Consider the following 27,669-nt stretch of genomic DNA (forward strand, 5'->3'; position numbering starts at 1 on the left):
GGCATGACATTGGGATCATTGTTGGATTAGCAATCTCTTTCCCATGTGCATGATAATGCTGCCAAAGAATCAGCATAGCTACAACATGCTCACTTGGTAGCACACATTCACCTTTATGAATTCAAATATTTTCCAATAATCAGGGTTGTGGAGGCACCATAGTTATATAATAATGCTTCTAAAAACATGTATTATATATGGTTGGAGTCGAGTATATTTATACATAATATAAAGATGCTAATTATATATACGCATTATATCATACATTATTATATCATGTCAGTGGTTGAGAAAATCTTTTCATCGGATTCCTCGTTACTATTTTTTATAACGGATAAAATGTTCTTTTATAACTATTTGTGATTTTTTATAGCAGATAAAATGTTTTTTCAAAACTTTGGTCTAATTTAGTCTTTCATTTTTTTGAAATACGTGGATTTAGTTTTTATAATTAAATTTTTTTAAGTTTATTTGATGTTTCGTACGCATTTCAAGATTGTATGTATGTTGTTTATACTGTTTGACACATTTTTGCTTTAATATTAAGTCAAATACTATTATGAAACACGCTTAACATGTCAAATAAACTTAACAAAATATGATTAAAAGGATTAAATTCACGTATTTTAAAAGATGAAAGACTAAATTGGTTCAAAATTTCGATATGACTAATTTCAAAATTTACTGAAAATTAATGAATCAAAAACATATTTAACACTATAATATAATATATAAATAAAGACGATAGAATTTTATACTTCAAAATGTAAAGTACTATTCGAAACGGATCGTTGGTTGTAGTTGAACATTTATCGTTCACAAAAAAAAAAAAAATACTTAAATAAGATTTCAGAAATATGTTGGGTGTTGATTCTTGTTGTAAAATCTTATTTTGATCAGCACATCTTTTCGATATAATTAATGTAAATTCTTATTGGTTTTCTCACGATGAATGAGATTATTTACTTCACTTTTAAGATAAGATGGATGCTTTAGATAAGTTAGAACTATTATGAAGATAATAAGACAAACAACATAGTAATATAGTTTAACATTTTTTTTTGGTGGTTGTGGTGTTGTCTTGTCTTGTGATTCCAAAGCAAATTTATATTACCATGTTTAGACAATGACCAGTGCAGATTCATTCTATTCTGAATCTGGATATGAAGCTGCTTATGGCATACATGGTGTACGAAGTTTGCAGTGGAAAAACACTGCATATTTATGAAGAAGACAAGGAATGCGTAATAGAGAGAGAGAGAAGAGAAAGAAAACAAAAAGGATATGAAAAAGTGTTTTGTGCAGGAGATTATGACTGAAACAGAGCATGTGCTTGATTAGGACATAAATGGGAATCTGCGCATGGATCACTGCTAAATTAATGAGCTTAATTAGTTTAATGTCGTCCATGGATTCAGATGAATCAGATTTCAAAAAGATTTCATTCATTACCACGACACATATTACAGCTGTCGCTTTACAACTGAATTCAGTTCCTCGTGACAAATTTTCCCATCTCAAAATTCTGCATAATAAAAAAATCAGATCTATCTATTTTAAAAAATCATTATTGTAAAAATTTTTAAAACGATTTTTTTTTAAACTCTTTCTTGTTATAAAAAAGTTATTGTTTAAATTTTGTAAATTTACTTAACTTCTTAAAATGATATCTTAAGAGTTTTTTAGTCAATTTTTGTTTTTTTCCATCTTCAAAATGATTACACAGTTGATTTATGTAGCGAGTATAATTGGCAGATTATTTTCAATAATATATATATATATATATATATATATATATATATATAAAATAATAATAATAAAATATATTGGAAATCCTACATCGATTAGAAATAAAGTCAATTCATAATATATAGAGGTGCAAATCTCACCTTATAAACCTGTTTGGTGGGTCGAACTTGTTTATTTTTTAATCATGCCATATTTTTTTTAAAGATTAGTGATGTATTTTATTGGAAACTAACAAATGAGATGAGCAATAAAATATTGTTTATTTAATCATGGACAAAGAGAATATACATAATTACGAAGAATATATATTTAGAAAAAAAAAATTAAATATTAAAAACAACGAATGAAATTAAAATTTTCGATCTTTATTTATTTTTATCATATTTTAAAATTAATTAAAAAATATGCTTAAAAATTATCAGTTATAGATAAAATTACCAGATAAATGTGATTTAATAAGCTAATTTAGAAAAAATAAATTTTGAATTATATCTGTTAACTATCGACTAAGTTTGCAGTTGTAAGTTAGTTTATATATTTCTTGTGGGACGTACTCTAAGAAAAATATTAGCTAATAATATACTCTATAATATAGTTTTAATACATTTATTATTATTGGTTAAAATATATAAAGTATTATATGATTATAATTATATTAAAATTAAGATAAAAAGATTTCATAATCCCTGTATTATTCAATAAATAATAAAACGTGTGTCGCAAAAAATATATCAAACAGAACAGTGTGATGTTATATTTTTTATGAAATTGCAACGAACCTAGATAAGAAAGAAAAGTGAAACTAAGGCAGAATTATTATTATTATTTATATTCTTTTAATCAACCGTATTAATAAAGACGTGTTTAAATTTGAGTTCCAAAATTTCAAACCAACTTTTATCTTTCATTCAATATGTAGATATTTTTTCTTTTGTATCTATATTTTAAAATATAAAATTTACCCTTTGAAGTATAATGATTTATTAAATTTTTAAAAATTAATCATTATTTTTATAAATTTTTTATAACACCGTTTATCTCTGTTTCTTTATTTATCAATTGTTCTCTTATCTTTTCTGATATATTTCATTTTATTTATAATAAATATAATTTTATTTATATACTAACTTAATAACATTATATCATTATCATCTACTAATATAATATTATACAAATTTAGAAAATGTGTAGCGCCTGTATTTACGTTAATTTTCAATAATGTATTTAGTAATTTTTCTTCTCGCAGGAACATAATTTATTTCAAATTTAAATTAAAACTATAACAAATTACTTTATTTTACCTCTAGTTGAATTTAATTCAACTCAACTTTGTAACTCAAATTCATAGTCTCACAAAATAAGCGTAGTTTGGGTGGGCTAAGATTTCACAAATTTGAAAAACGTAAATTTAAGACGGGCCGCAACCAGCAACGTTGGAGATAAAAATGGGCCTTTCAGTTTATTTCTTGTAATGGCTTATGTACTTTTTGCACCTCCTTTTGGGTATTTTATAAGAAACTTTTATTTATTTATTTCTTATACTCCTATTTTTTTTATTCTTCAGAACGGTTAAATATCTGCACTCACTTCAGCTATGTGGCTAATGTTTCATGGCTTAAATCATATTTTCCATAATTATTTTTTTGAAACACTATTTCTATTAATATTGTTTTTTTTAATATTTTAATATTTATTAAAATGAGCAGAGTAAGATGAAAGGGGAAAGTTATACACTACAATAATTTTAATTCACATAAAAATATACCATTTTCACTCGGGTTCTCACAGTCAAAATTTCAAAATAATTGTACAAGACTAAAAATGAACACACATTTCTTTACTGTTTTCCTTCTTTCCAGGTTCCGGAAAACTTTATCATTTTTTTTTTCCTATTTTTCAATAATGGTATTCATCTTGGATGTTCTAATTTTGTCCTTCATTCTTCATTGTTCTTCTTGAATCTTTCACTGTTACAATCATTACGCCTGCTGTTCTTTGTCTTCTTCTTTTTCAATTGACGTTGATTTGAATTTTCGGAGTACACTTAAGGCATTTCCAGAATTTTCTTCACTGATAATAACTGGTATACATTTCAAAATTTTGTTAAATACATTTTAGATACATTCCAGATTGATTTTTACACATTTTGGCTGTATTCACGTCATAAGTCACAAGTTCAGATCGCATTGTTTTCCAGAACACATTTTTGTGATTGTTTTTCCAAAGTGAACACCAACGATGAACAAAACAAAATTGTGGACACCAATGATGTTTAACTTGTTCCTACTTTTTGCACTCCTTGATGTTGATCCATGCAATGACAAGTAGAAACCCTAAATATCCAGACACAAAGGAAAAAAAAAACTAGACTAGAGTGACTCAATTTTTAACGATCCACATTGGTTGACTTTGACAGCATGATTACTTGCTAATCATGCCACATTATTAGAAAGTAAAGGACATTTCTAGAACGATGAGAGTTCGCATTCTTACTCTTGTTAAATTAAACCACGTCATTGCCATCATTTTCAGTCTTTCAAATATTTTATTAATTATGATGAATGAAGTAGAGTCTTGCACTAATTTGATTTTCAGTGATGACATCAACCATAATTTTTCTAAAGAAGTGCATGTGTTATCTTTATCATGAAATAAAATTTAAAAATGGAGCAATCTAGGAGATAGCAACTGATAGGTAACGGCGGTGGAATAAACACACTATCCGACAACACAATTTCAACCGTTGAACCCTCCGTTGCGGCGCCGCTCACCGGAATGAACCATATGTAATCAAGATTCTCCTCGTTCAATAAAACACACTGTACCATGACCGTCACCGGAACTACATGATATATGTGTTACGTTCCCATTTCATCATTAATGATTATTACTATTACTAGTTAATGATGGTGGTGCTTGCGGTTACTTCGTTGGTACCCGCGAAACCCTTTCCACGGCGCGCGTTTCGCGTGTACAGGCGCAGAAGGCTCAAAATCAATTCCTCGCTTCCGCCTTCACCCGCTCCTTTCGAGAATCTCTTCCGCAGCTTAATCGCGCACTATCCCTCCGTGAATTCGCTGGATTTGATAACTCCCGCTCTTGGCTTCGCTTCCGGCGCCGCGCTCTTCTTCTCCTCGCGCGCCAAATCCATCGCCGGCGGTGGTCACCGTTCTTCCCTCTCCGACCTCGGCGAGTGGATCCTCTTCGCGGCCCCGACTCCGTTCAACCGCTTCGTGCTGCTGCGGTGCCCGTCGTTGGTGTTCGAGGGGAGCGACGCGACTGAGAGGCACTACGTGAGGGGGAGGATTGAGGTGCGGAAGGGGAGAGAGAGGGAGGGTTTGGTGGAGGAGCTGAGGTATCAGAGAGTGTGTGTGAGTGGTGCTGATGGAGGTGTGGTTTCGTTGGATTGGCCTGATAACTTGGACTTGGAAGAGGAGCGTGGATTGGACTCCACTCTCTTGCTTGTTCCCGGTACGCCGCAGGGTAGTATGGACGCCGACGTTAGGTTGTTTGTGGTGGAAGCTCTGAAGAGGGGCTACTTCCCTGTTGTCATGAATCCCAGAGGATGCGCCGCTTCTCCTCTCACCACTCCCCGGTAACATTAACAACACTCTTTTCTTAAATAAGTATTGTTAGGTTAGGCTGCTCAGAAATTATTCATTCTAGTTATATTATTTGGAAGGCTGGTTCATCTAGGAATTAGTGGGTTGAAAAGAAGAGTAGTGATAGCAACACCCTCTCTACTCTAGCACTTTCTTGCGTAAAAAGAAAAAAACTAGCTTACTCTAGTGTTATAAGGCTTCTCTTCTCGCTATGCGTAGATATGTGGGAGAGTCATTGTAAGCTACATTGCCCTGAAATATACAAAGAGGCTACTTTTTATTTATTCAAAACCCATTGGTAATCGATCACGAGGACACAACTTCACTGTTGTGTTGGGCACACTTCACGCTGATGCTCTTTCTGGCATACTCCATGTTACTTTAAAGCTTATGGCAAACTAAAAATCATAAATAGGATTCATCAAGTATGAAGTGAGAGTCGTTGTGACTTTCAATAAATTTCAGTAAGTGACATAGATCTTGTATGCTTAAAAGAATGTATTAAAGAGTTAAGTTGTTAACATTTATTAGATAACAAAGTTTTTTTCATAGGCTTAACAGTGAAGAATGTGTTAATTACGGATTGGGATTTTAACCGCTAAATAGTTTTAGATATGTGTGTTTCAATCACAAATGTAATGGTTGATTTTCTAATCAATAATTATAACCCCTCTCATATTATCCTTTAATAAAGTGTACCCTCACTTTACAATGTGATAGGGACGCTAAATCCTTCATAGGATCTACACTTAGGGACAGGGGACTGCTACTCTTCCTTTTCATCTTCCATTCCCATCCAACTAAAGGATTATATACTTCTCCCTCTTTCTCGTCTTTCTCCAATCCTGGTATTCGGAATTTGTTTGACTTATAATGCATCCAGACCGCCTTTTTCTCTTTACAGATTTGTGGGACAATGGTGACGACTTCTTAACTACTTCATTTTCTGTAGGTTATTTACAGCCGCTGACAGTGATGATATCTGCACATCTCTAACGTATATCAGCAATGCAAGACCGTGGACAACCTTGATGGGTGTTGGCTGGGGATATGGTGCAAACATGCTAACAAAATACCTTGCTGAGGTTGGAGAAAGCACACCATTGACAGCTGCCACATGTATAGACAATCCTTTTGATTTAGATGAAGCTACAAGGTCCTCTCCTTATCATATTGTTACCGATCAGAAGCTCACTAATGGACTGATAGATATTCTACAAACCAATAAGGTAGATTAATTGCTTTCAATCTTCACCCACCTGTGCCTCCTTTTCACCCAGCTTGCATCAAGATGTCGCGTGCAATCTGTTTTTGTGGTCATACATATTTTTATCTGTTATATTTGAAATACTCTTAATGACTGCAATTATGACTTAGTTACGCACGTAATGATTCTGTAGGCACTATTCCAAGGCAAAACCAAAGGTTTTGATGTTGAAAAAGCTCTTTTGTCAAAGTCTGTACGTGATTTTGAAGAAGCAATATCTATGGTATCTTTTGGGTTTGAGGCTATAGAAGATTTTTATTCAAAATCCAGTACAAGAAATATGATCAGGGATGTTAAAATCCCTGTTCTCTTTATACAGGTACACATGCCACTATCTCAGTTAATGGCATCCTTTGCATGTTGTTAAGTTTTAATTTATCAAAAGCTGTATTATTTTGGGAGAAAATAGTATACTCCTAGTTACTCACAACACGCTGCAGAATTGTCTGCAATCGTATTTTTGTGCTTATGGCTACTAGGATAGTGAAGCAATTGCAACATCATTGAATTAATACTAAAGTGGATAACAAAAATAGCTATGCAAATCACGTCAGGTGTAGTTCCTATTTAGTTCCTCATGACTTATTTTTGTAATCCTTTGGGCATTAAGGTTAGAAAAAGAAATATATTATAAGCATTGATACAATTTTGATTGAATGGCATCATTGCGTTTGTTTGTATTTTTTGTTCAGTAGATAGATAAGTATAGAATTTAGAATGAGATCAATTTGGAAAATTTAGGTATACTAGAACGAGTTGAAGTAGCATGATTTCGAATAGACATAGAATTTAATATGCATACATTGTTAGTGTAAAAAAAAAATTATTGTCATTCCATCACATGGTGCTACGTATGCTAAATCTGTAGGCTTCTATATTAATTTCTTTAGTAATACTCGGGATGATTTCTGATTAATTTGATTATGTAAAAGTTTTTACATTGACAATGCATGAAAATTAAGCTCATAGAAATATGCAGCAGAAATAAAAGTTCAATTTTAGTTTCCTTTGTAATCACTTTATTTGGCACTTTTTCCTCCATACAAACAATTATCACAAGAAAAATGTATATTAGAATTATTGTACCCTAATTGTACAACTGAGAGAAGATTCTCATGGAGTCCATTGTGTTGGTAATTTGATTGATATCTCTGACAGTAGTAATTCTATAGTGTTCCATCGACTATCTGGATGTGTGCTGACTGCTTAATCTGACATGGGCTTCTTAAGGTTTTCAGCAAATTGACTGAGCTAGTCATAAGATTTAGTGCCACAGAACCAACAAGCCAAGATTTAGATGAATGAAAATAGTCATTTGTTGCACCATATCAGTAGTAAAAACTGTTGGCACAACATTGTTGACTGTAAAAGTAGTTGAGGTCCTAGCTGTAAACTTACAAGCTGAGGAATAGCAATACATAATAGTAACTTGGAAAGAATAGTCTGACGAGTTTGGGGTAAATTGCCTTTTGTTGTCATGTTCTGGCTTGCATAACTTGATATAATTTGTAGCAATGTGACTATAATTCTTGTAAATAAACTCTACTCTTGTATCTTTTCCTTTTTAGCCAAAAAAGTCATAGGTGATGTTACCAACTGTTAGAATGTATAGGTTTAGGCCTAATTCGATCCAGCAGAACTTGCTCCTAAAATGTGGTTTGCACTTATATACTTCATTTTAGTCATATCTTTAAACAATATGTGATATTTGATACATCCCTCATGTGAAGGACCAGACATCTGAATGGAATCCTAAGTATTTGTGGGTGATCTCATAGCAGCTTCATAAAAGCTTATCATATTTGCGAACCCCATGAACAGATAAGACTTTAAAACAAGAATACTTCCAGACCGATAACACAGCCAATGGTTGAAAATTTAGCCCATAATTTTTTAAAACCAGAAATATTCTGACAAAGACTTGCTTCCCCCGTGTGCCATTTTACACTCCAATTGAAATCATCTAGTCAATTCATTTGATTAATAAACTTTTTTCAAATATTCTCACATTGTTTTTGTAGTTTCATATAGGTGTAAATTTAAAACATATTGATTATTAACCCAATAATCCAATAGTCTTTGACTTTCCATGGAACAGATTTTTATGTCTTCTGTTGGAACTGGATCATTGACATCTGTATGCCCTCATAATTCCTTTCAGTAGCAACCGATTGAAAATGAAATTCTAATTCCTAGTGACACAAAATTTAGATACTACCAAAAATTTCTAAGTAATGAAAAAGTTCTACCAGATTTGTGTATAGTCCAAAAGATTGCTCAGATCAGATAATACCCAAACAACAGATAGAGACTAGGCAAAACCCAGACAAGGGAGATCACAAACAAGGAAATAACAGAAGTGATTCCATTGACATTCCATTTGCATTTGCAGCAGAGAGAAAATTAGGCTCTTGATACAATGCATATTTGATTGAATGGCTCTGATTGTCATTATTTTATATAAAAGTTTAGACTTGTTTTTTAGATAATATACTTGAATGTGAGACTATTCAAAGCTAAATAAATTTGTCTCCGCAAATACGGTAACTGCCTAGCTTCTGCTTCTTTAGGCTCCCTTGCCCTTTTATGTAGGATTCTTAATCACTAATAATCTATAGACATCCGTTCATTACATGTTTTAACTGTTTAACAGGAATAAATGTTATGTGCTAATCATGGCATTTTCATATTAGTTTTTTTTCTATTATTAATTCCTTTATGCATACATGCAAATGCAAAAAGTCTTATAAGAGGTATATTTTATCAGAGTGATAATGGGATGGTTCCCATATTCTCAGTTCCAAGGAACCTGATTGCTGAAAATCCATTCACAAGTCTGCTCCTATGTTCTTGTTTGGTGCCTAGTGTTACGGATACTGACATGTCTGCTTTGTCATGGTGCCAGCTTCTAACAATTGAGGTAACTATTTCTCTATCTATTTAAGGAAGTGGCTGTTCAAATTGGGAATTTTAATCCTAAAAGTGGAAGTCTTTGTCAGGGCCATATTTGTTCCATTTATTTACAGGTTCTAACAATTAGACTGGATTGACCAGTTAGACTTGTTAGAAAATATGATAAATATATGATGATATCTTTTTTATATCAAATGTTTTGCGGTACCCTAGGATTTTTTTGGAATCACCAAATGTTAAGTGGAGAGATTCAAATCTACAACCCACCCCTCTCTTCTTTCTATTCTTACTACCAAGTATCCCCAGAGTATCCTAGATGAGCTTTTAAGATTTATTCTTCTTTTATTATGGTTTGTTTGCCTAATTAGGATCTTTGTAATTATAGACATATCTTAATAGAATAAGATTTATAGGCAAATCATATCATGTACAGAGCAATAAATCTCCTGTAGGTATTTGCATTTATTGCAATTAGCCTATATAAAATGGAATCTATTGTGTAGTTCAGACACTTAGATTGAGCAACTTTATGCCTCTCTTTTCTCTCTTTTAACATGGTATGAATTCCCTTAATTTGTGAGGTAGAAGTTGCTTTTATCATAATTAATTTTTTGTTTCCCTTGTGTTGAATGTGAGATTTTCGAGTATATTCTTGCAAGTGATAACCTGAGAAGTTATATATGTAGTGGCTTACAGCAGTAGAGTTGGGACTCTTGAAGGGCCGTCATCCTCTTCTGACAGATATAGATGTTACCATAAATCCTTCTAAAGGACTAGTTGTTGTAGAGGAAATAAGGTCAAACAAGGATGCTGAAGTTGGCAAACTGTTGAATCTTACTCGGTCAGATGCATTTAATGGATACTCTATTGATCCCAGTAGTGACTTGCTTGAAGAAAATAAGAATAACACTGGCCTCCAATTTAGGTCCCAACAACGTCTACAACGGAACTTTGAGCAGGATAATATGAGCTTACAGGTAAAAGATGGTCCATCACAGCAGACTAGCTCCAGTGAAGCAGATTTGATTGAAGAGCAGAATGTTGTCTCAGTAGATAATGTTCAAGTTCTACAGACAGCACAAGTGGTAATAAATATGCTGGATGTTACCATGCCTGGTGCTCTAACAGAAGAGAGGAAGAAAAAGGTAAAACATATAGTTTTATTGCTAGGTGTCGTTTTCAGGTTTGGATATCTCGTTTCCTGTTCTTTCTTAGTGTCGTATTGACTTTTCTGCTAAAAGAACAAGACAGAGGGAGAACTTGCAGGTATGCCCTCAACAACAAGTGGGTGACAGGAACGGGGGGTGGGGTTGAGGACTACAATACTAGCTTTTTTCGCATATTTTAATTTTCTAAAATGGATTATAATTCATTTCTCAGCAACTTGTTCTTATACTCCTGGTGAATGTTTGCTTTAAGGGGGAGGGGATTTTCCAGGAATCTTGTTTATTGTGTCAGTTTGTCAAGAAATAAATTTTTAAAATGCAATATTTATAATTTGGATTAGTCTGTACCTATTTACATTAAATCACGTAGCAGCTGTTGCTAAAGAAATTTTTTTGTGGGGTTTCAAAACCTGTAAATATTTATAGAAATGGAATACAGAAATAGCCAGGATTTGATGCAATGTTTATCTAAAAGATGTAACCTCAGGTAAAAGTTTTAAGGCTTCTGTGGGGTTTCAAAACCTGTAAATATTTATAGAAATGGAATAGAGAAATAGCCAGGATTAGATGCAAGGTTTATCTAAGATGTAACCTCAGAGGTAAAAGTTTTAAGGCTTAGAAGAAAATATTGTCAAAATAACTTATGCGTACGGATTCTTTTACGGATAACAGATACATTTTAAATGACTACGGTAGTTTGTTTCTTGCTGTTTATCAAGCATTTTAACAAAAACTTTGGTACTACGCCACTGTTTGAAGGGCATGTAACAAACTCTTTCCACTTTTTTATTTTATGAAATTTCAAAGCTTGTTAAATTGTTGAGAATCAACTAAATTAGGCTCTCATTTTCTATATAAGTTGTTAGCTTCTCAATTTCTGTGAACTGTGTGTCTGTTTCATGTTGTTAAGAATATGTAAAAATAATAGTTACAATTTTCACTATTTGGGCTTTATTTATGCTTAAATGTTTGGTAAGCGACTACTTGGTTTTCACTATTCTATTTTTATGTAACATCTGAAATACTTTATCTGGATCTTTTGCTAGTTTTAGAATTTTGTAATTATAGTGTCATTTGTTACAAACTTCCAGGTATTAACTGCTGTGGGTCAAGGACAGACACTTATGAAAGCTTTACAGGATGCTGTTCCAGAAGATGTCCGTGGAAAGTTGACAGATGCAGTGAGTGGAATTTTGCATGTAAAGGGCTCTAACTTGAAGGTAGATAGAATTGTGAATGTTTCTCAGTCTCCTGAACCATTACAAGGGCAAAAGAACCAAGAAAAATCCGGAGTATTAGATGCAGAAGTTATGGCTGAAGACCAGCCCTCTGTGAATCAGATGAAAAAAGCTAGTCCTATGGATGGCTCTGATAATGCTCCAGGTAGCATTGGCGAGCTTGCTGAAGGAACAGAAACAGAAGTTATTCCCATAGAGACACCAAATTCTACAAATTTAGCCCAGTCTCAAGCATTAAATGATGAAGTTGGTTCTTCCATTTCTACCAGGAAAGAAAATGAGTCTAATGACAATAATGACCCAAATGAGGAATTGAAAGGAAAAGCTGTTCCTATTGTTGATTGTAGCAAGAACGAATTTGAAACAGGTTCTACACTATACAATCCTGGCCATCCTGATGGAGCTGGTGGCTTTCAATCAGCATCTGTGGGCGAGCAGAATAGCCAAGACAGTGGAATCGCTCAAATAGACCTAAAGGATGAACAGAAAAATCAGGGTTTTTCTATGAATCATAATAAAAATACTTCAACTGACACAAAAGAACCACCCTTTTCACCTTCTATGTCAGGGGAAAATAATTCCCTGGAGGATGAACAGAAAAATCAGGACTTTTCTATCAATCATAGTAAAAATACTTCAACTGACGCAAAAGAAGAACCCCTTTCACCTTCTATGTCCTCTGAGGTCCCAGCAATGGAAAGAAAAGGTAATGACAACGAGAAAAAAAATAACAAGAATGCACATGTTGCACCTCAGACCAACTCCAATAATTTAGATTCTAGTGCCCCGGCCTTCAGTGTTTCTCAAGCATTAGATGCCTTGGCCGGGATAGATGATTCCACCCAAGTGGCTGTTAATAGTGTTTTTGGTGTGATAGAAAATATGATATCTCAGCTTGAGCAGAGTTCAGAGAATGAAGAAGTCAAGGATGGAAAAGATGTTGAACACAAGATAGAAGAAAAACAAAAGACTAATAGCCAAAGAAAGGATTCCAACACATCTGCTGATCCTTCAGTAGATGATCACCATAATGAAATGTACTTGAATAATGGTTCTTGTCATACAGAGGAACAACAACCTCAAAATGTCAGTGAAATTAGTGGGAACGGTGTATTTGATTCTCACAGTTGTAAGTCTAACCTGCACCTAGTCCAGAAGGAAAGTAACAGAAATACTCAACTGGTTGACAAAAGATTACTTATTGATAAATGGGCTGGACCGAGACAGGTGGGTAGGGTGCCAGAGTTCCTAGCTGCAGGTTCATACGGGGGCTCTCCTTACAATGAAAACCTCAGCAAATATCTAGTTTCAAAGATTCCTATCAAACCACTTGATTTAAACACGACGACTGCATTACTACTAGATTATTTTCCAGAGGAAGGTCAATGGAAACTCTTTGAACAACCACAAAACGTGGGCATTGCTTCTTCTAATACTGAAACTGGTGAGGAGGCTGGGCCCAAGTTGAAGGCTCCCCCATCTTCAAAATCTTCTAATGCAGAGCATTATATTGAACAACCATATGTAATATTAGATTCTGAAAAGCAACAAGAACCTGTCAAAGAGTTCATTACAACAGATACTGAGAACAGAGTCACAGATACCAGTGTTGATAGGTCAGATGAATTGATACAATTTGTGAAAAAGAAGGTATTACATTCTTTAAAGAGAGAAGTTGGTCGCAAGCTGAATGCTGCAGAAATGATAGAAATGAAGTCAGATCTTGCTGAAGATCTGGAACATGTGGCAAATGCAATTTCACAGGCTGCTCTTCATTGCATGGTGCAACAACTAGATACTGAAAGTCAAAGTCTAAATGTTGAGGGTGCTATAGAAAAGGTTGGTACTCTTGACGGGGAGCATATTGTTAGCGTAATTTCATCCTCTGTTCAGAAAACAAACTGTCTGAGAAAAGTTGTTCCTCTTGGTGTTATTGTTGGGTCCATCTTAGCTTCCTTGAGGAAATATTTTGATGTAACTACACTTCATGATGATCAGAGAAGATCTCTGATCCATGACGATGGGGGAAAACCTAGCAAAAAGAGCCATGGCATTGGAGGTGCAACAGGGATAGATGGAGAACTTGAAGAGAAAACTAGTTTGGACCATCCTATTCAGACAGTGACAGTAGATGTAGAAAGTGCATCGGCAGATACAAGCAAAAATACTGTCATGGTTGGTGCTGTTACTGCTGCTCTTGGGGCTTCTGCTTTACTTATGCAACAGAAGGTATTAGTTTCAATTGGTTCAGATGGAAATGGGATGAATAACAGTTTGCTATTTTAAAATTGAACTGCCAGTTTCATTTAAGTAGAGTTGTGAGAGTTTCAAACTTAAAATTGCTCTATTCCAGGATTTCCAACAAGAAAATGTAACTGCTGAAAGCTCAGCTTTGAAAATGGAAAATCCCCATCAAAAGGAGCCAGATCAGCTTCAGGAGGAAGTCTTTGAGAAGAACCAGAATAACATAGTCACAAGCCTTGCTGAGAAAGCCATGTCGGTTGCTGGTCCAGTTGTACCTACTAAAGAAGATGGTGAAGTGGATCAAGAAAGGTCTGAACACACGTTTTAACAACATCCAAGTGCTTCACTGCTTTTCTTGTTCTATGCAGAGTTAACATGACTTCCCTCTGTTGACAGACTGGTTGCGATGCTAGCTGATTTAGGACAGAGAGGTGGATTGTTGAGGCTTGTTGGAAAGATTGCTTTGCTGTGGGGTGGTATACGTGGAGCAATGAGTTTGACAGACAGGCTTATCTCATTCTTACGTATTGCTGAACGCCCTTTATTTCAGAGGTAACTTGAACTGGAAGTGTTCAATTCATCCTATGTTACTAAGTAGTGCTAATAACTCCAGCCTTTCCATTTTTGGAATTACTGCTGGTTGAAAATGGAAGCTGCTTAGATTTAATATATCATAACCTGTTGAATTACAGGGTCAGATTTAAAGAAAAGATAAAATTTAGAGAAGGCCTTCTTATTCACTGCAGCTTTTTCAAAAGCATCCAATGTAGTTCTTTCTAACATGCACTCAAGTAGGAATGTATATCTTCCCTAGGTTCTGCTATCTATATGGTTAATAGCTAAGAGTGTGAACTTTTATCTTTATATAACTCTCAAACTCTGCGTTTTTCTTCTCTTCTAGGATTTTTGGGTTTGTTGGCATGATCCTTGTTCTGTGGTCTCCTGTTGCCATTCCATTACTTCCAACAATTGTTCAGAGCTGGACCACAAAGACTTCATCCAAAATAGCTGAGTTTGCTTGCATTGCCGGCCTGTACACTGCTATAGTGATACTTGTTATGTTATGGGGGAAAAGAATCCGTGGATATGAAAATGCATTTGAGCAGTATGGGCTGAACTTGGAATCACCACAAAAGGTAAATGTTAGAGATAAAAAATAATGGGCAAGTCCTTGGATATTACTTCTAAGTTTTCACTCCTGTTTTTGCCTTTGCTTTCCTTTTTTGTTTGAAATATATATGTTAAAATTGAAATTACGTGTAGCATTAATTCAATATCATAGATAATCTTTACAATGATGTAGAAAATGACAATTAACAATATGCTAGAATTTGCTTTGAGGGGTGGGGGACAGTTGAGGAAACCCTTGTTACGTTTGTAATAACTACATGTTAGAATGTAGCAAATGGGAATTGATATGAAAATGGTTCTGCTGTGTGCATTTAATAGGTAAACTAAGATGATACTCATTGAAACATTTATAGTGATTCTTACTTGCTCTAATTTAGATGTGATTTATTGTTAATGCCCAACATTTACATTTTACTTTAAATTGCAAAAGAATAAGAGATAAGAATAAAGCGAAACATGATGTATAAGAGACTAGTAAGCAACATTCTTCCCTTCTGTAAAGTCAATTTGGCTTCATTCTTCCTGTGTTGCTTGTCTCTAGCTGGAATTAATGCTCTGGTTCCCCTTTGGCACATTCTTTTTTCTCCAATTTTTGAATGGGAATAGAGCGTCAGGAAATAGGAAATTTTATTGAATATATTATTCATTAGCATTATTTGTGTACTTGATTCTTAAAGCAAGCTTATTTTTAAATCCTTGCTGCAGCTATTTGAGTTCTTGAAAGGTTTGGTTGGTGGAGCCATCTTCATTTTTTCAATCCATGCTGTGAATGCATCTCTTGGTTTTGCAAGTTTCTCTTGGCCTCATATTCCAACATCTTTAGATTCCCTAACTCGGCTAAAAGTGTATGGACATATGGGTCTGGTAGTTGTTCAAGGAACTGTGATGGCAACTACTATTGCACTGGTGGAAGAATTGCTTTTTAGATCATGGTTGCCCCAGGAAATTTCAGTTGATCTTGGATACCATCATGGAATTATCATTTCAGGGATGGCATTTTCTTTCTTGCAGAGGTATGTCTTCTTTTCCGGAATCAAAATTTGTGTACTGTATTAATAAGTTCCATCTTTTAAACAGGTAAGGCCTGATTCATTTATAGATTCGCAATTTGCCTAATTTGTTAAAAAAAGGTTCATGCACCTGAATGAAAACCAATTTGTGCTAAATAGCAGTGACGACTACATAAAAGTTGTATGCACAAGAACAATTTGTGAATTATTATCACTTGGAAAAGGTTACCTATATGAGGGGAAAAATATCTTTATTGAATTGACTAAACAGTACTTAAGTATATATAGAAAACTCTACCCGTAGAGTAATGATAGATGTCTAGTACCTTAAGGCACCACACTCATAATGATTACAAGATCTTGTATTTCAGCAAAATATTTTCTCCTAACTCAATATAATCCTCTACATCTCTATATACTAAATGTCATAGAAGTATTGGAAGCTAATTATGTTTTTGGTTCAGCTCTCGGTCCCTAATTAATCTATTTAAGGATCAAGTCTCATTAGACTGTATTTAATAGTTTATCATACATCTTAACAATCCAGCCAATTGCATTCAATACAAAACATAGACAAACTCATGGACATTAAGTCCTTGTTCAATCTACAAAACTAGTTTATTTGGTGAATTTTTCTAAGTTTTATAAGCCCTTTTTAAGTCATATATCGAAAGACTCTAATTAAGATGAGCCAAGGGTGACTGCATTCTTTCTTAAACTTTCTCCATTTGTGTCTGTGGGTCAAAGCATTCTTTCTTAAACTTTCTCCTCTTATGTATAGTTCTTCTCCACTTTTTGAAGTGAGATATGTCCTTTTAATGAAATATCCCCTTTTTCTTTTCTAGCTTTGTGTTGGTATTTACCAGACTATATTACAATCCACTCTCATTCTGTCAAAATCTTTTCTTCTCTTTTATGGAATATTCAGGTCTCTACAATCAATACCAGGACTTTGGCTTTTAGCTTTGTCTTTGTCAGGTGCCCGACAGAGAAACGGAGGTAGCCTCTTCATCCCCATCGGGCTACGTACAGGAATGATGGCATCCACTTATGTGCTGCAAAATGGTGGTTTTTTAACATATCATAATAACTGCAACCTTCCTCTCTGGATAATAGGGAGTCCTTTTCAACCGTTTAGTGGTTTAGTTGGTTTGGTATTTTCTTTATCATTGGCTATACTTCTCTACCCCAGACACACTTTACAAAGAAAGGAAGCTCAGGAATAGGTAAACAATTTAGAAGTAATATCACTACAATTTTGAATTTGGCGATGCTATCGTGTTAATATGCCAAAATTGGAGGTGGCCAATGGCCATTTTCGATTGTACTATATCTGTACTGTTAACTGGAGAGTAAAGAATGAGAAGACAGCAATTGACGGCCAACAAAGAAAGATAAAACTTAGGAACCTTAAAAGCTTCAATTCTGAGTACCGTGTAAAACTCTCATGTGGAACCTAGTGGCAAGCACCAATCATGATGTGGGTTTTAGATTTATAGATTATAGGTATAATGTAGAAGATGAAAGTAGAAAAGCTACAAGTTTGTACATATGTTTTGTGTTATATTTTGTAGTCCATCATCCAATCAAAGTGTACAGTAGGTTTAGTGTAAGTTTTGGTAGTTGTATCACTATTTTATCACAACAGAATATGATGCACAGGAATTAGGATATATATAGATAGCTCGGGTAGATATAAGTGCTGTTTTCGTTTTCTTTCTCCTATGTCTGCCATTTTCAATGGCATATTCATATTGTAATACTTGTATCCAATGATTTTGCGAAAAAATTTAAATGTATCCTTGTCATAATATCATTTTCCGTGTTATACTGCACTTCCTAATAAATGTTTATTTTTATTATCATTTGCCATGGGTTTAGAAAAACCTAAATCACATTTAACTTTGTTCCTGCTTCATGATTTCTATATGCATGAGTTAAAGAAAAACTGTTTAAAGAATTGAAAATTCAATCTAAATCCTTTCAATTAAAAAAGTAATACACTATTTTAAATTTAAACAAAAAGCTTAAAATTAGTATCATTTTCTTTCAATTGTAGATATAGACTTGTTATTATAAAAGGGTATATATACAATTAGATGAGAAAGGAAAAGGATATATATATTATTCAATTTGTTTATAAAACTATGATAATTCAGTTCTTAATTAAACGCTAATAGTAAAATAATTTTGCCAAAGGTACTAGTGATGAATTAATTAATTTTTTAAGAAATTGCTTAAACCACATCATAAGTGCCATGAAAACAAAACATTATAATGGTCCATAGGTATTGCGTTTGCATAAGCTACTTGAAAATAATTCTCGTTCCTCAGATGCACTGACAAATTACACTAACCTTTCAAGTTTAAATAAAAAATCTACAAGGGTTTTAGAATACACCAATTTTTTTAAGTTTAAATTAATTTGACAATACAATTTGAAATAAAATTTATTTTTATTATAGTGGTTTAAAATATAAATAAAAATAAATTTTCACAATATTAATATTATTTTACTTTTGTTATAACTAGTAAATATGATAAAAATAGTCTAAATTATTCTTAAAAAATAATAAGATTTATAATAAGATTTGATAATATTATAATAAGGTATGATGTTGAAGATTTAAATAAGTAAATATTTTTGTATTACTTATTAATAACAATTTTTATTGTCCTTAAATGTTTATTTTCTTATAATCTTTCTAAATTTTGTCATCAACTCTTATCAATTTTCTACGGAAATAATCATTATATCGAAAATTTAGGCACATATTGTCTAAACATAATTTGGGGGCAACATATAATATTATTTTTAATAATTATATATAATCGTAAACAAATGCTAATTTAATTTAGATTCAAATTTCGGTAAGCCAAAAGAAAACCATAAAACGCCGTTGCCGGGGATCGAACCCGGGTCGTCCGCGTGACAGGCGGAAATACTTACCACTATACTACAACGACATGTATGTTGATTGGTTAGAAAAATATGTTCATGAACAATTGCTTACACTTGTTTTTAGTGAGTTTCGTTGAAGAGCATTAATGGCTACCTGCTTAAATTTGAACAGCTTTCTGTGTAATTGTTCAGATTATTGATTAGTTTTTGTTTAAGTAACTACCGCAAAAACTAGTTATAAGGAATTGTCGTTTTTCATGCTGTCATTTAGTTTTTTCCTTCCTTTTGCCGATGGTCAGCAGTAATAAAGCATTACTTTTGAATTGTGATTAAAACTAAAATGTTTTTTCTTTTCTTCAATCTTCTGTAGATATGGATATTTCGTCCTGGATTCAGAAAATGACAAGAAAAAAAGTGAAGGAACTAATTCTCAAGGGATTCAAACAAACAAAGATTCGGAAGCATACAACATCCTAAATAGATATTTCACACCTTCAAGGAGTTGTTACACAAATTTGTTCTTTCTCACATATTCTAATAACTGAAGGTGATGTCTGTCATCACTACTTCTGATCTTCGTTGATTAGTAAAGTTCTTTGGATGATAAAAAAATATAATTGATGTGCCATTTTCTCCCGCTGGAAAAAAAATACAAATCTTTTTCCAGAAAAATCCAATTTGATGACAAAATAGTTCACACTGTATGTGTATGACAAGAAGGAAGCAAACAAAAAAGTTAGTAATTTACGGGTTAAGTTTAACTTTCTTTTGAACTAGGCCCGTTGATGAGAGGGCCCAAAAAAAGCTACAAAATTTGACGTTCACGTCCATTCCCAACAACTCATAAGATTTTATTCATAAATTGGTAGATCCTTCGCATGACGAAAAATATTCGTGACCAAGAAAATAAGCCCGGTTGAAAAGGAGTTGCTTCACCGATTGCTACTCCAGAATTATATACTTATGCAACAATGAGATTTGACAAGGACAAGTAAATCTTTAAATTCCAACGTCAATTTTCACTTTTTTCGTATTCATAGGCGAGGGTCCCTCTTTAGTCCTACAAAATACTATACTTATTATGATGATGTTTTTTTTTCCATGGTTTTGTTTTGAGTTTATTAAAGACAGCATGAAAGTAAAGTTAGGGGAAGGATAAGATGTACACGACAAAGTAAGAAGGCACGGCTTAAAAAAACTGAATTGATGGGCAAAACACCCCAATTCCAAGATTTTTCAATCAAAGATCCAAATCATGCAAAAAGAAAAAAAACAAAAGAGCTTTTTTTTTCCTCTCTCTCTCTCTCTTCTTATCGAAACTTAATCACAGAATTAACATGATGGACATTATTTATGAAACTCAAGTACGACAAACTCCAAATGAGAAAGAAAAAGCCGGTTCCTCCACTTCTTCATCATCCTCAGTTTTTTACTCAACAGCAAGGGGCACAGACTCAGCCTGAGGTAGTAAAAAAACAACGAAAACATAAACATTAACAAGTTGAAAGACATTGCATAATGTTCCATACATAATATGTAACATACTAAATAAACATACCAATTTGCGGTACTTGAGAGCATAGAACATCTCAAGATAGCGGCGACTCTCACGGCGATCGAGGTTAGAAACATGCTTCCAGAAACCATAAACACCAGTGAGTGTGAGAAGCCTCTGGGAGTAAATCTGCCATGTGTACCTGTGGAGGAGGAACAAAGAAAGAGGTTAACTTTTTGATTTCTGATTTCTGATTTCTGATTTCTGATTCATAAATTTTTGCTTACTTCTCTTCAATACGTTGGAGACCAGCTTGAGAGATTTTGTCCCAGTGAGATGGGTCAACCTTGCACTTCTCGAAGAAGTCAACAAGGAGATCAGCAGCACGGTCACCGTGGTAAGGATCAATGTGGAACCCAGATTTTCCATGAACAATGATCTCAGCAGGTCCACCATTGCATGTTGCGAATGTTGGCAACCCACAAGTCATGGCCTCCACCACTGTCAAACCAAATGCCTCATACACCGCAGGCTGAACAAACGCACCCCTCGTGTCACAGATCACACGGTACAATTCTCCGTTCCTCACACGGTTCATCTGAGACGATATCCATCTGAATTGTCCGTTCAACTTGTACGTCTCGATCAGGCCATACATCTTCTTCATCTCCGCCTTCTCTTCCAGGTCCTTCGACTCCTTCCTCCTGTCTCCGGCCACCACCACAAGGTTCACCAGCTCCCTCAGCTTCGCGTTCTTACCGTACCACTCCACCAGTCCCGTGATGTTCTTCACGCGGTCCAACCTCGCCATCGTGAAGATAATCGGCTTCGTGCGGTCCTTCAGCACACATCTGTTCAATTCAAAGTCGTCACAGTTTCATTAATTAAAACCTTGCATCATATAATGATTAGATAAGACAAAGGAAGTGAGAGGAGACACTAACATGTGTTCTTCGTTCTCGACTGAACTGTAGAGAAGCTCTTCGATTTCGGGGTGGAAAGAGGTCAACCTGCGGCTAGTTTCGGTTGGGGGGAAGTAAATGGTTTGATCGGCTCCGGGAGAGACAATGTTGAATTTTGGATCGAACACATCGATACCGTGCACAACACGGTAGAGTCCAGGAAGGGTGAAGGCTGTGTGAGACTCATACTGTCCAACAGTGTCCTTGCTGTAAACGATTCAAGAGATTTGGTAAGTCGATCAGTAAGAAAATTGGGTGAAAGAACAAAAGAACAAACTCACCTTCCAGCAATCTCTTGGAATGTACTGGTGATAATGAAATCAGTGTGGTTCATGGCAAAAAGATCAGCTGTGAATTGGCAAGAGAAGTGGTATCTCTCTTCCAGTTTTTTCCAGTAAATGTCGGATTCAGGGTATTTGGTCTTCTCAAGTGCATGAGCAATGGTACACTACATTGATAAACATAAAATCTTAGGCCAGGATGTTCCGATATATATCCATAGTTATCACAACTTTAACAAGATAATCGTGGACCAACCTGAGTGACACCTAATTTATGTGCCAACAAAGAGGCAACAATGTTTCCATCACTGTAGTTTCCAACGATCAGATCTGGCTTGCCCTGCAACTCTTTGGCAAGCTCATGAGCAACATCCTGTTAACAAGAGACAATCGATTAGAGAAGTGAAAACACAACAAAATGCTTAACCGCTGTTAAAATTATGACGAGGTAAAAAGTTTACCTCGGTGTAAGTTTCCAAGTATGGCCAGACTTCAAATCTTGAGATCCACTGGCGAACAATTCCCTTCTCAGTTCTAAAGGGAACTCGAAGAATGTGAGAGTGTTCGGTTCCAAACACCTTCTCAAGACGTTGGCCGCAAGTAGTACCTACTGCATCTGGGAGAAGACGGGTGATCTGCATTTAACAAGCATCAATTAGAAGAACAACATATCCCACATGCCACTAATAAGACATAAAAAATGTACGTATACTAGGACGTACGATGAGAATACGAGGAACAATGTCCAATCCTTGTTGCTTAATGCGATGGAGCATCTCATTCTCCAAAGCACGAACTTGATCCAAGATGTAAACAACCTGACCACCAGTGTCGGGGTATCCCAAGACATTATCTTGGGCAAAGTAACCGTGGGGAGAAAGAATAACAACATTAAACACCATAGGGATTCTTCCAAGGAAAGTCTCAAGGGTGCAAGGATCAGGGGCCTCAAGAAGATCCAAGAGAAGTTGAATTGACTCCAGCACACGCTCAGCGTTGTCACCCCACCCTCTCTCCAAACCAATCTCCTGGAACTTGTGCTCAAATGCTGAGTAGGGGGTTTCAGGAGGCACCGTGCCCAGATACTCCTCAGCTTTCCTCAGAACATGTTGAAGAGCATCCGGGTTTTGAATTCTGTCATTCAACATCAAAGTCTGCATACCAACAACATAATCAGTCAGCAAAACAACCAACTAACTACATGCCTTGTGTTTAACATGTTAGAGAAACTGTTTCCACAACCATAATAGATTTCAACTCCAGATCTGGTTACTAGACATGGTACAAACATGGATGCAGATACTCAACTCATTGAACTACTGAAGAATGTGCCTAATGCATATCACTCTAGTTTAAATTAAAGGCCAGAAATAGATCCCTACCTTTCCCTTGACGCTGTGAAGCCTGAGGAATTCCAAAAGCGGGTGCAGGCTCTCCTTGTCATGGAAGAGTTTGGCAGAAAGGTGACGGTTGAGGAACTGCACGCCATTTCCAATTGACTTGTTAAGAGTTGGGCGAGGGAAGGATGCGGTAAAGGGTTCAAAGTCCAACTCAAGCACGAAGTTGCCATTAGAACTGCAGTAAGAGTGAAAAAGACGTTTACAAATAGTGTAAGTAACATAAGAAGTACACCATTTAACACAAACTCCGAACATTTTCTTCACCTTCCATCAACAAGTTCCTCCTTGAAGCGCAGGTACTCAGCAGGTTGCAACACCTCAACAACAAGAGCGTGCACATTCACTCTCAGATACTCCCACACACCAGGCCTTGGACGAACGGCCAGAGCAACCCATGGTGGCAAAACTATGGCTTCCTACAACATACAAAGAGAATAAACAACGAAATGAGAAAACCAGAAAAACAGACACCATACATCATAGCTAAAAACCTCATGTACAAAACTCAAAAGAATTGGTTACCTGAGTAGATCTCAAGACTTCTCCAAAAGCACCATCGGTAAGCTTCTGTCTGCTCTCCTCGGGGATTTCCTCGAACTCGGCAATGACCTGATGGTGTTGCAAGATCCCCTTGCCCTTGCCTTCGATCCTGTCAAAATTCCGTAAATTTGTTAGTGTTACACGATTTGCTTCCCGACACATACGTAGTAGAACTTTCACCACCTTTTTACGACACAAACACAGACACAAACATAACTTGAGCTTTCCTTGAACCAACTCACTGTCTAAACACAGTTAGTGGAACTTCCACTAGAGAGAAAACACACACACATACACGAATTGAACAATTTTAAACAAACTCATTGTCTAAACATAATTAGTAGACCTTCCACCACCTTTAAAGAGAGAAAAAACACACGTACAAAAATTATGCAACCTTAAACAAACTCACTGCGTAAAACCCTTTGACCATGAAAGAACTCTTAAACCAAAAACTGAAATGATGAGTTTACCTTGACAGAAGGGCCAGAATTTCGTTCCTGTTGGCAGACAGGGTTTCATCGAGCCTCTCACGGAGACTGTGGACACGGGTCAAACGATCGGTAGCCATTGGCTTGGAAGATCACAGGGAAAGACTTCAACTGCGACAACAAAAAGCATTGTAAGACGCGGATCAAGGATATACAAAACATGTCATCACGAAAAACCATTAATCTCGAGTAATCGCAAAGTCAATACCCCCAAACAATTGATCAAACAATAAATAAAAACATAAAAAATATTCTACAAAACTGGATTGGATTTCAAGACCAATACCACCCACCCCCACCAACCAACTGTCCACAAAAATATAATACCAGATCTTCTACTTTTTTCTACTGAGATTTCAACCTTAAACAGTGCTGCAGAAGAATAATTGCAAGATGCACTTTCTTTTTCCCCTGTCACCAACTTGTCCTTTTAAATCATAATTACATTAATTAATTAGAACAAGAATAGCAATTAACAACCCACCAAAGTGGTTGAAAGAAAGTCCTGTGCTTGGACTATTGTTTTAAACATAAATTGAATATTCCACTCAAGGCTTAGCTTAAACCTCTCATAAGTCTCAACCGTTCATCCCGAAGAAAAAAGAAGACTTCCTTTTGAATTTTTAATAATAAGAAACCAACAAAGAAATCCTGGGTTCGAGGCCAGGCTGTACACAGTGTTATCTTCATTTGTTTTGTTTTGTTTTTTTAAGACAGAACACGCATTCAAGAATTTAATCCTAGTAACAGGTTAAGGAATAACAAAAAAACAGACCGACAGGATCATCTTCCTCACAAACCGAATACAATCTAAGAACAAGTTTTTCTGAGTAAAATTGAACAGAGTAGACCCAGAAACAGAGTTGGTGTAACCGCACCACCCCATGATATTATATGGCATTATTAGAGACCCCTTTATCAGAGAATGGTGTCTGATCCATTGGTTAGAATAGAATGAACATGCAAGAACATGAAAATCGGTCTAAAGTGGAAGCGGTGAACAGAGCACCGAAACAGGGGAGGGACAGAACAAGAAAAAGAAAGAAGAAAAAGGAACACGAAAGAGAAAAGAGAAAGAGAAAAGGAACAAACAGTACTTACGAAAACAAAATGAACGCAAAATAGAGAGGGGGTTACAAAGAGAAGAAGTGAATGAATGGAAACTGAGGTGGTGGCTGCGTCAATTTATAGACAAGAGGAGCACCAAGCAGAACGGGAATTTCACATATGCGAAATAAATTAATAAATTAAATAAAAGCTTTAATTAAGTAAGAGATTCACCAAAGGTCAAAAAAAACTTTATCTATCTTCTTTCTTACTCCACCGAGGGTGGTTGAGTAAAAATGCACAGGGTATAATAAAGGTATATTCTTAGTGTTGCTGCAAAATATAAATAGAATTATTAGAATATGCATTCTTACAGGGATTACTTTGTGCCACGTCAGCCTTTTATTTTATTTTATGGTATTTTTTTACTTATACTATCGTATTATTGCGCTATATTTCATCTGTTGAGCTGGATCAGAATGATTTTATGGTACAATCATTATACTCTTTTAACTGTACGAGATGTGGCTTTTTTTCCGTGCAATAAGGCGTTCTTTTATGGAGAACAGAACATTTTTTAATTTATTTTTATTTGAAAGTTAGTGCAGTAACTGAACATAGCTGTGACTGTTTAATGAGAACGTTAAATGTGTAATAAATTATGCCCAAATTAATGTCATTATAGTTCAAGCTTTGTGTTGGTCTCAGGATCATAAGTATTTCGAATGCATAAATCCATGTTTCAAAAAACCGTGTGCGCAACAAATCAGGGTACTATTGCATCCCCGATAACTACGATCCGTACACCTGTCCATTAAAATGAAATAAATGTAAAATGTTACAAATTAAAAGAAAAAAAAAAGGGGGTAATAATGAATAAATGTATTTACTCTGGTGCTTGATGCCCAAGGAATTAATTAAAACGAGTGATTGATAAGTTTTATCTTGTGGACAAATATTAGCTATTTAATCATCATAACTGCTTAGACATGAAGAAATCAAAAATCATGAGAGAACATAACTCATGTTATGAGAGTGTTGTGTACGTTTTACTCCATTCAATAAAAATTAAGCGTGAAAACCTTTTTGTTTGATAATAAATGGATTAATTTTAGAATATTATAAAAGTTTGGGGTATGGATAAAATTGAAAAGTTGCGCTCGGATCACGTGGGATTGCAAGGATGAAGTGTCACGTGAGGTGTGAGTAGTTTGAAACGGTGCTTACGGTGGATTGGTGGGTGCATTGTGATGTTCGTCACAACATAGAAAAGACTTTTCGATTATATGTGTGTATAAATAATATTGTAATAAAACTAAAAATAAAAAAATAAAAATAGCTATATATGATGAGGTAGACCTTATGAAGAATATGCTCTGAATTAAAAAAAAAAAAAAAAGAAGTCAGATGAGTAGCCAGTGATGATTACTATATGACAATTCACCTCATGCAAATATCGAAAATACCAAATTTTGACGTTGTAAATAATATACGTGTTTCCATTTATAAATGGCAACTTGCATTTGAAATGCCAGAACTCGGAGGAGGAAACAAAGCTGTTATTATTGCTATTTATTATTTGAAAAGAATAGAATTTGGCCAGAAAAACAAGAAATGTGTTAAAATGAAAAGAAAAGGATTTGTTGGTTCTAGCGAGTTCCAAAATTCACCTAAATTTACCATTTGAAAGAAACGGTAGTGTTTGATAATATTTTATAGTTTGCCTCGAAAAGAACCATTCATTATTACTAGCATGCCAACTTTGGTGTGGTTTATTTGTTGTTTTCAGAAACCACTTTTGTCTGTCACAGCTACCGTTCTTGCACTCTCTCTCTCCGACTCATCGTCTCTGTTTTTAAACTCGTATCCTTATCCATTTTTCCCCACTCCGTTCGTACCCAGCACTTATTTTGTTCTTATTATATTATACTAAGTATGTGCTAATTTTGCAGCCCTAATAAACAATTCATTTCTTTAATCACCTTTAGTATTATGTGGTTCCTGTAGTATTTGACTCAATGCTCTTGTCGCATCCTTTAAACTGCTGATGGGATTGTTTATGTTACAATAATAAACGAGTGTCATCAATGGTGCTATTTAAAGACAAGTCTTACCAATGTTTCTAGAAAAATAAATCACTTCTAATTAAAATTCATTTCGTTTCTGAAATTAGGTTAACTTTATGATGATTCAATTATTATTCTTTTCCTGTGTTTTTCTACACTTTACTC

General features: G+C 34.8%; 2 protein-coding genes and 1 non-coding gene across 5 annotated transcripts; 1 reads left to right on the forward strand and 2 right to left on the reverse strand.

Moving 5' to 3' along the window:
* Positions 1-4,362: 4,362 nt before the first annotated feature.
* Positions 4,363-18,136, forward strand: LOC114175094 (alpha/beta-Hydrolases superfamily protein). Of its 3 annotated transcripts, XM_028059852.2 has the most exons (12): positions 4,363-5,344; positions 6,304-6,580; positions 6,752-6,937; positions 9,386-9,538; positions 10,218-10,372; positions 10,457-10,676; positions 11,789-14,164; positions 14,289-14,488; positions 14,576-14,731; positions 15,081-15,315; positions 16,016-16,323; positions 17,249-18,136. In XM_028059852.2, the coding sequence occupies exons 1-12, from the start codon at positions 4,653-4,655 to the stop codon at positions 17,544-17,546; spliced, it is 5,256 nt and encodes a 1,751-aa protein (XP_027915653.2). In that variant the 5' UTR covers positions 4,363-4,652; the 3' UTR covers positions 17,547-18,136. The 3 variants fall into 3 exon arrangements, with proteins under 3 accessions (XP_027915653.2, XP_027915652.2, XP_027915654.2); XM_028059851.2 differs by having other exon boundaries at positions 10,218-10,676; XM_028059853.2 differs by lacking the exon at positions 4,363-5,344 and adding an exon at positions 6,074-6,199 and having other exon boundaries at positions 10,218-10,676.
* A 1,079-nt stretch (positions 18,137-19,215) lies between these two features.
* TRNAD-GUC (transfer RNA aspartic acid (anticodon GUC)) lies at positions 19,216-19,287 on the reverse strand. The gene has a single exon. It is a non-coding gene; the product is annotated as a tRNA-Asp (tRNA).
* Positions 19,288-20,397: 1,110 nt separating this feature from the next.
* Positions 20,398-25,632, reverse strand: LOC114178360 (sucrose synthase). Its single transcript, XM_028064205.2, has 13 exons — positions 25,493-25,632; positions 24,374-24,502; positions 23,883-24,009; positions 23,625-23,776; positions 23,343-23,535; positions 22,683-23,114; positions 22,422-22,595; positions 22,217-22,333; positions 21,961-22,127; positions 21,662-21,886; positions 21,005-21,568; positions 20,781-20,919; positions 20,398-20,681 (listed from the first exon to the last, which is right to left on the reverse strand). Exons 2-13 carry the CDS (start codon positions 24,469-24,471, stop codon positions 20,652-20,654), a joined length of 2,418 nt encoding a protein of 805 aa, XP_027920006.1. The 5' UTR covers positions 24,472-24,502; positions 25,493-25,632; the 3' UTR covers positions 20,398-20,651.
* Positions 25,633-27,669: the final 2,037 nt, after the last annotated feature.

Source organism: Vigna unguiculata, chromosome 3 (genome assembly GCF_037176805.1).
Source record: "Vigna unguiculata cultivar grain cowpea cultivar isolate G323 ecotype 2 chromosome 3, ASM3717680v1, whole genome shotgun sequence".
Classification (NCBI taxonomy): domain Eukaryota; kingdom Viridiplantae; phylum Streptophyta; class Magnoliopsida; order Fabales; family Fabaceae; genus Vigna; species Vigna unguiculata.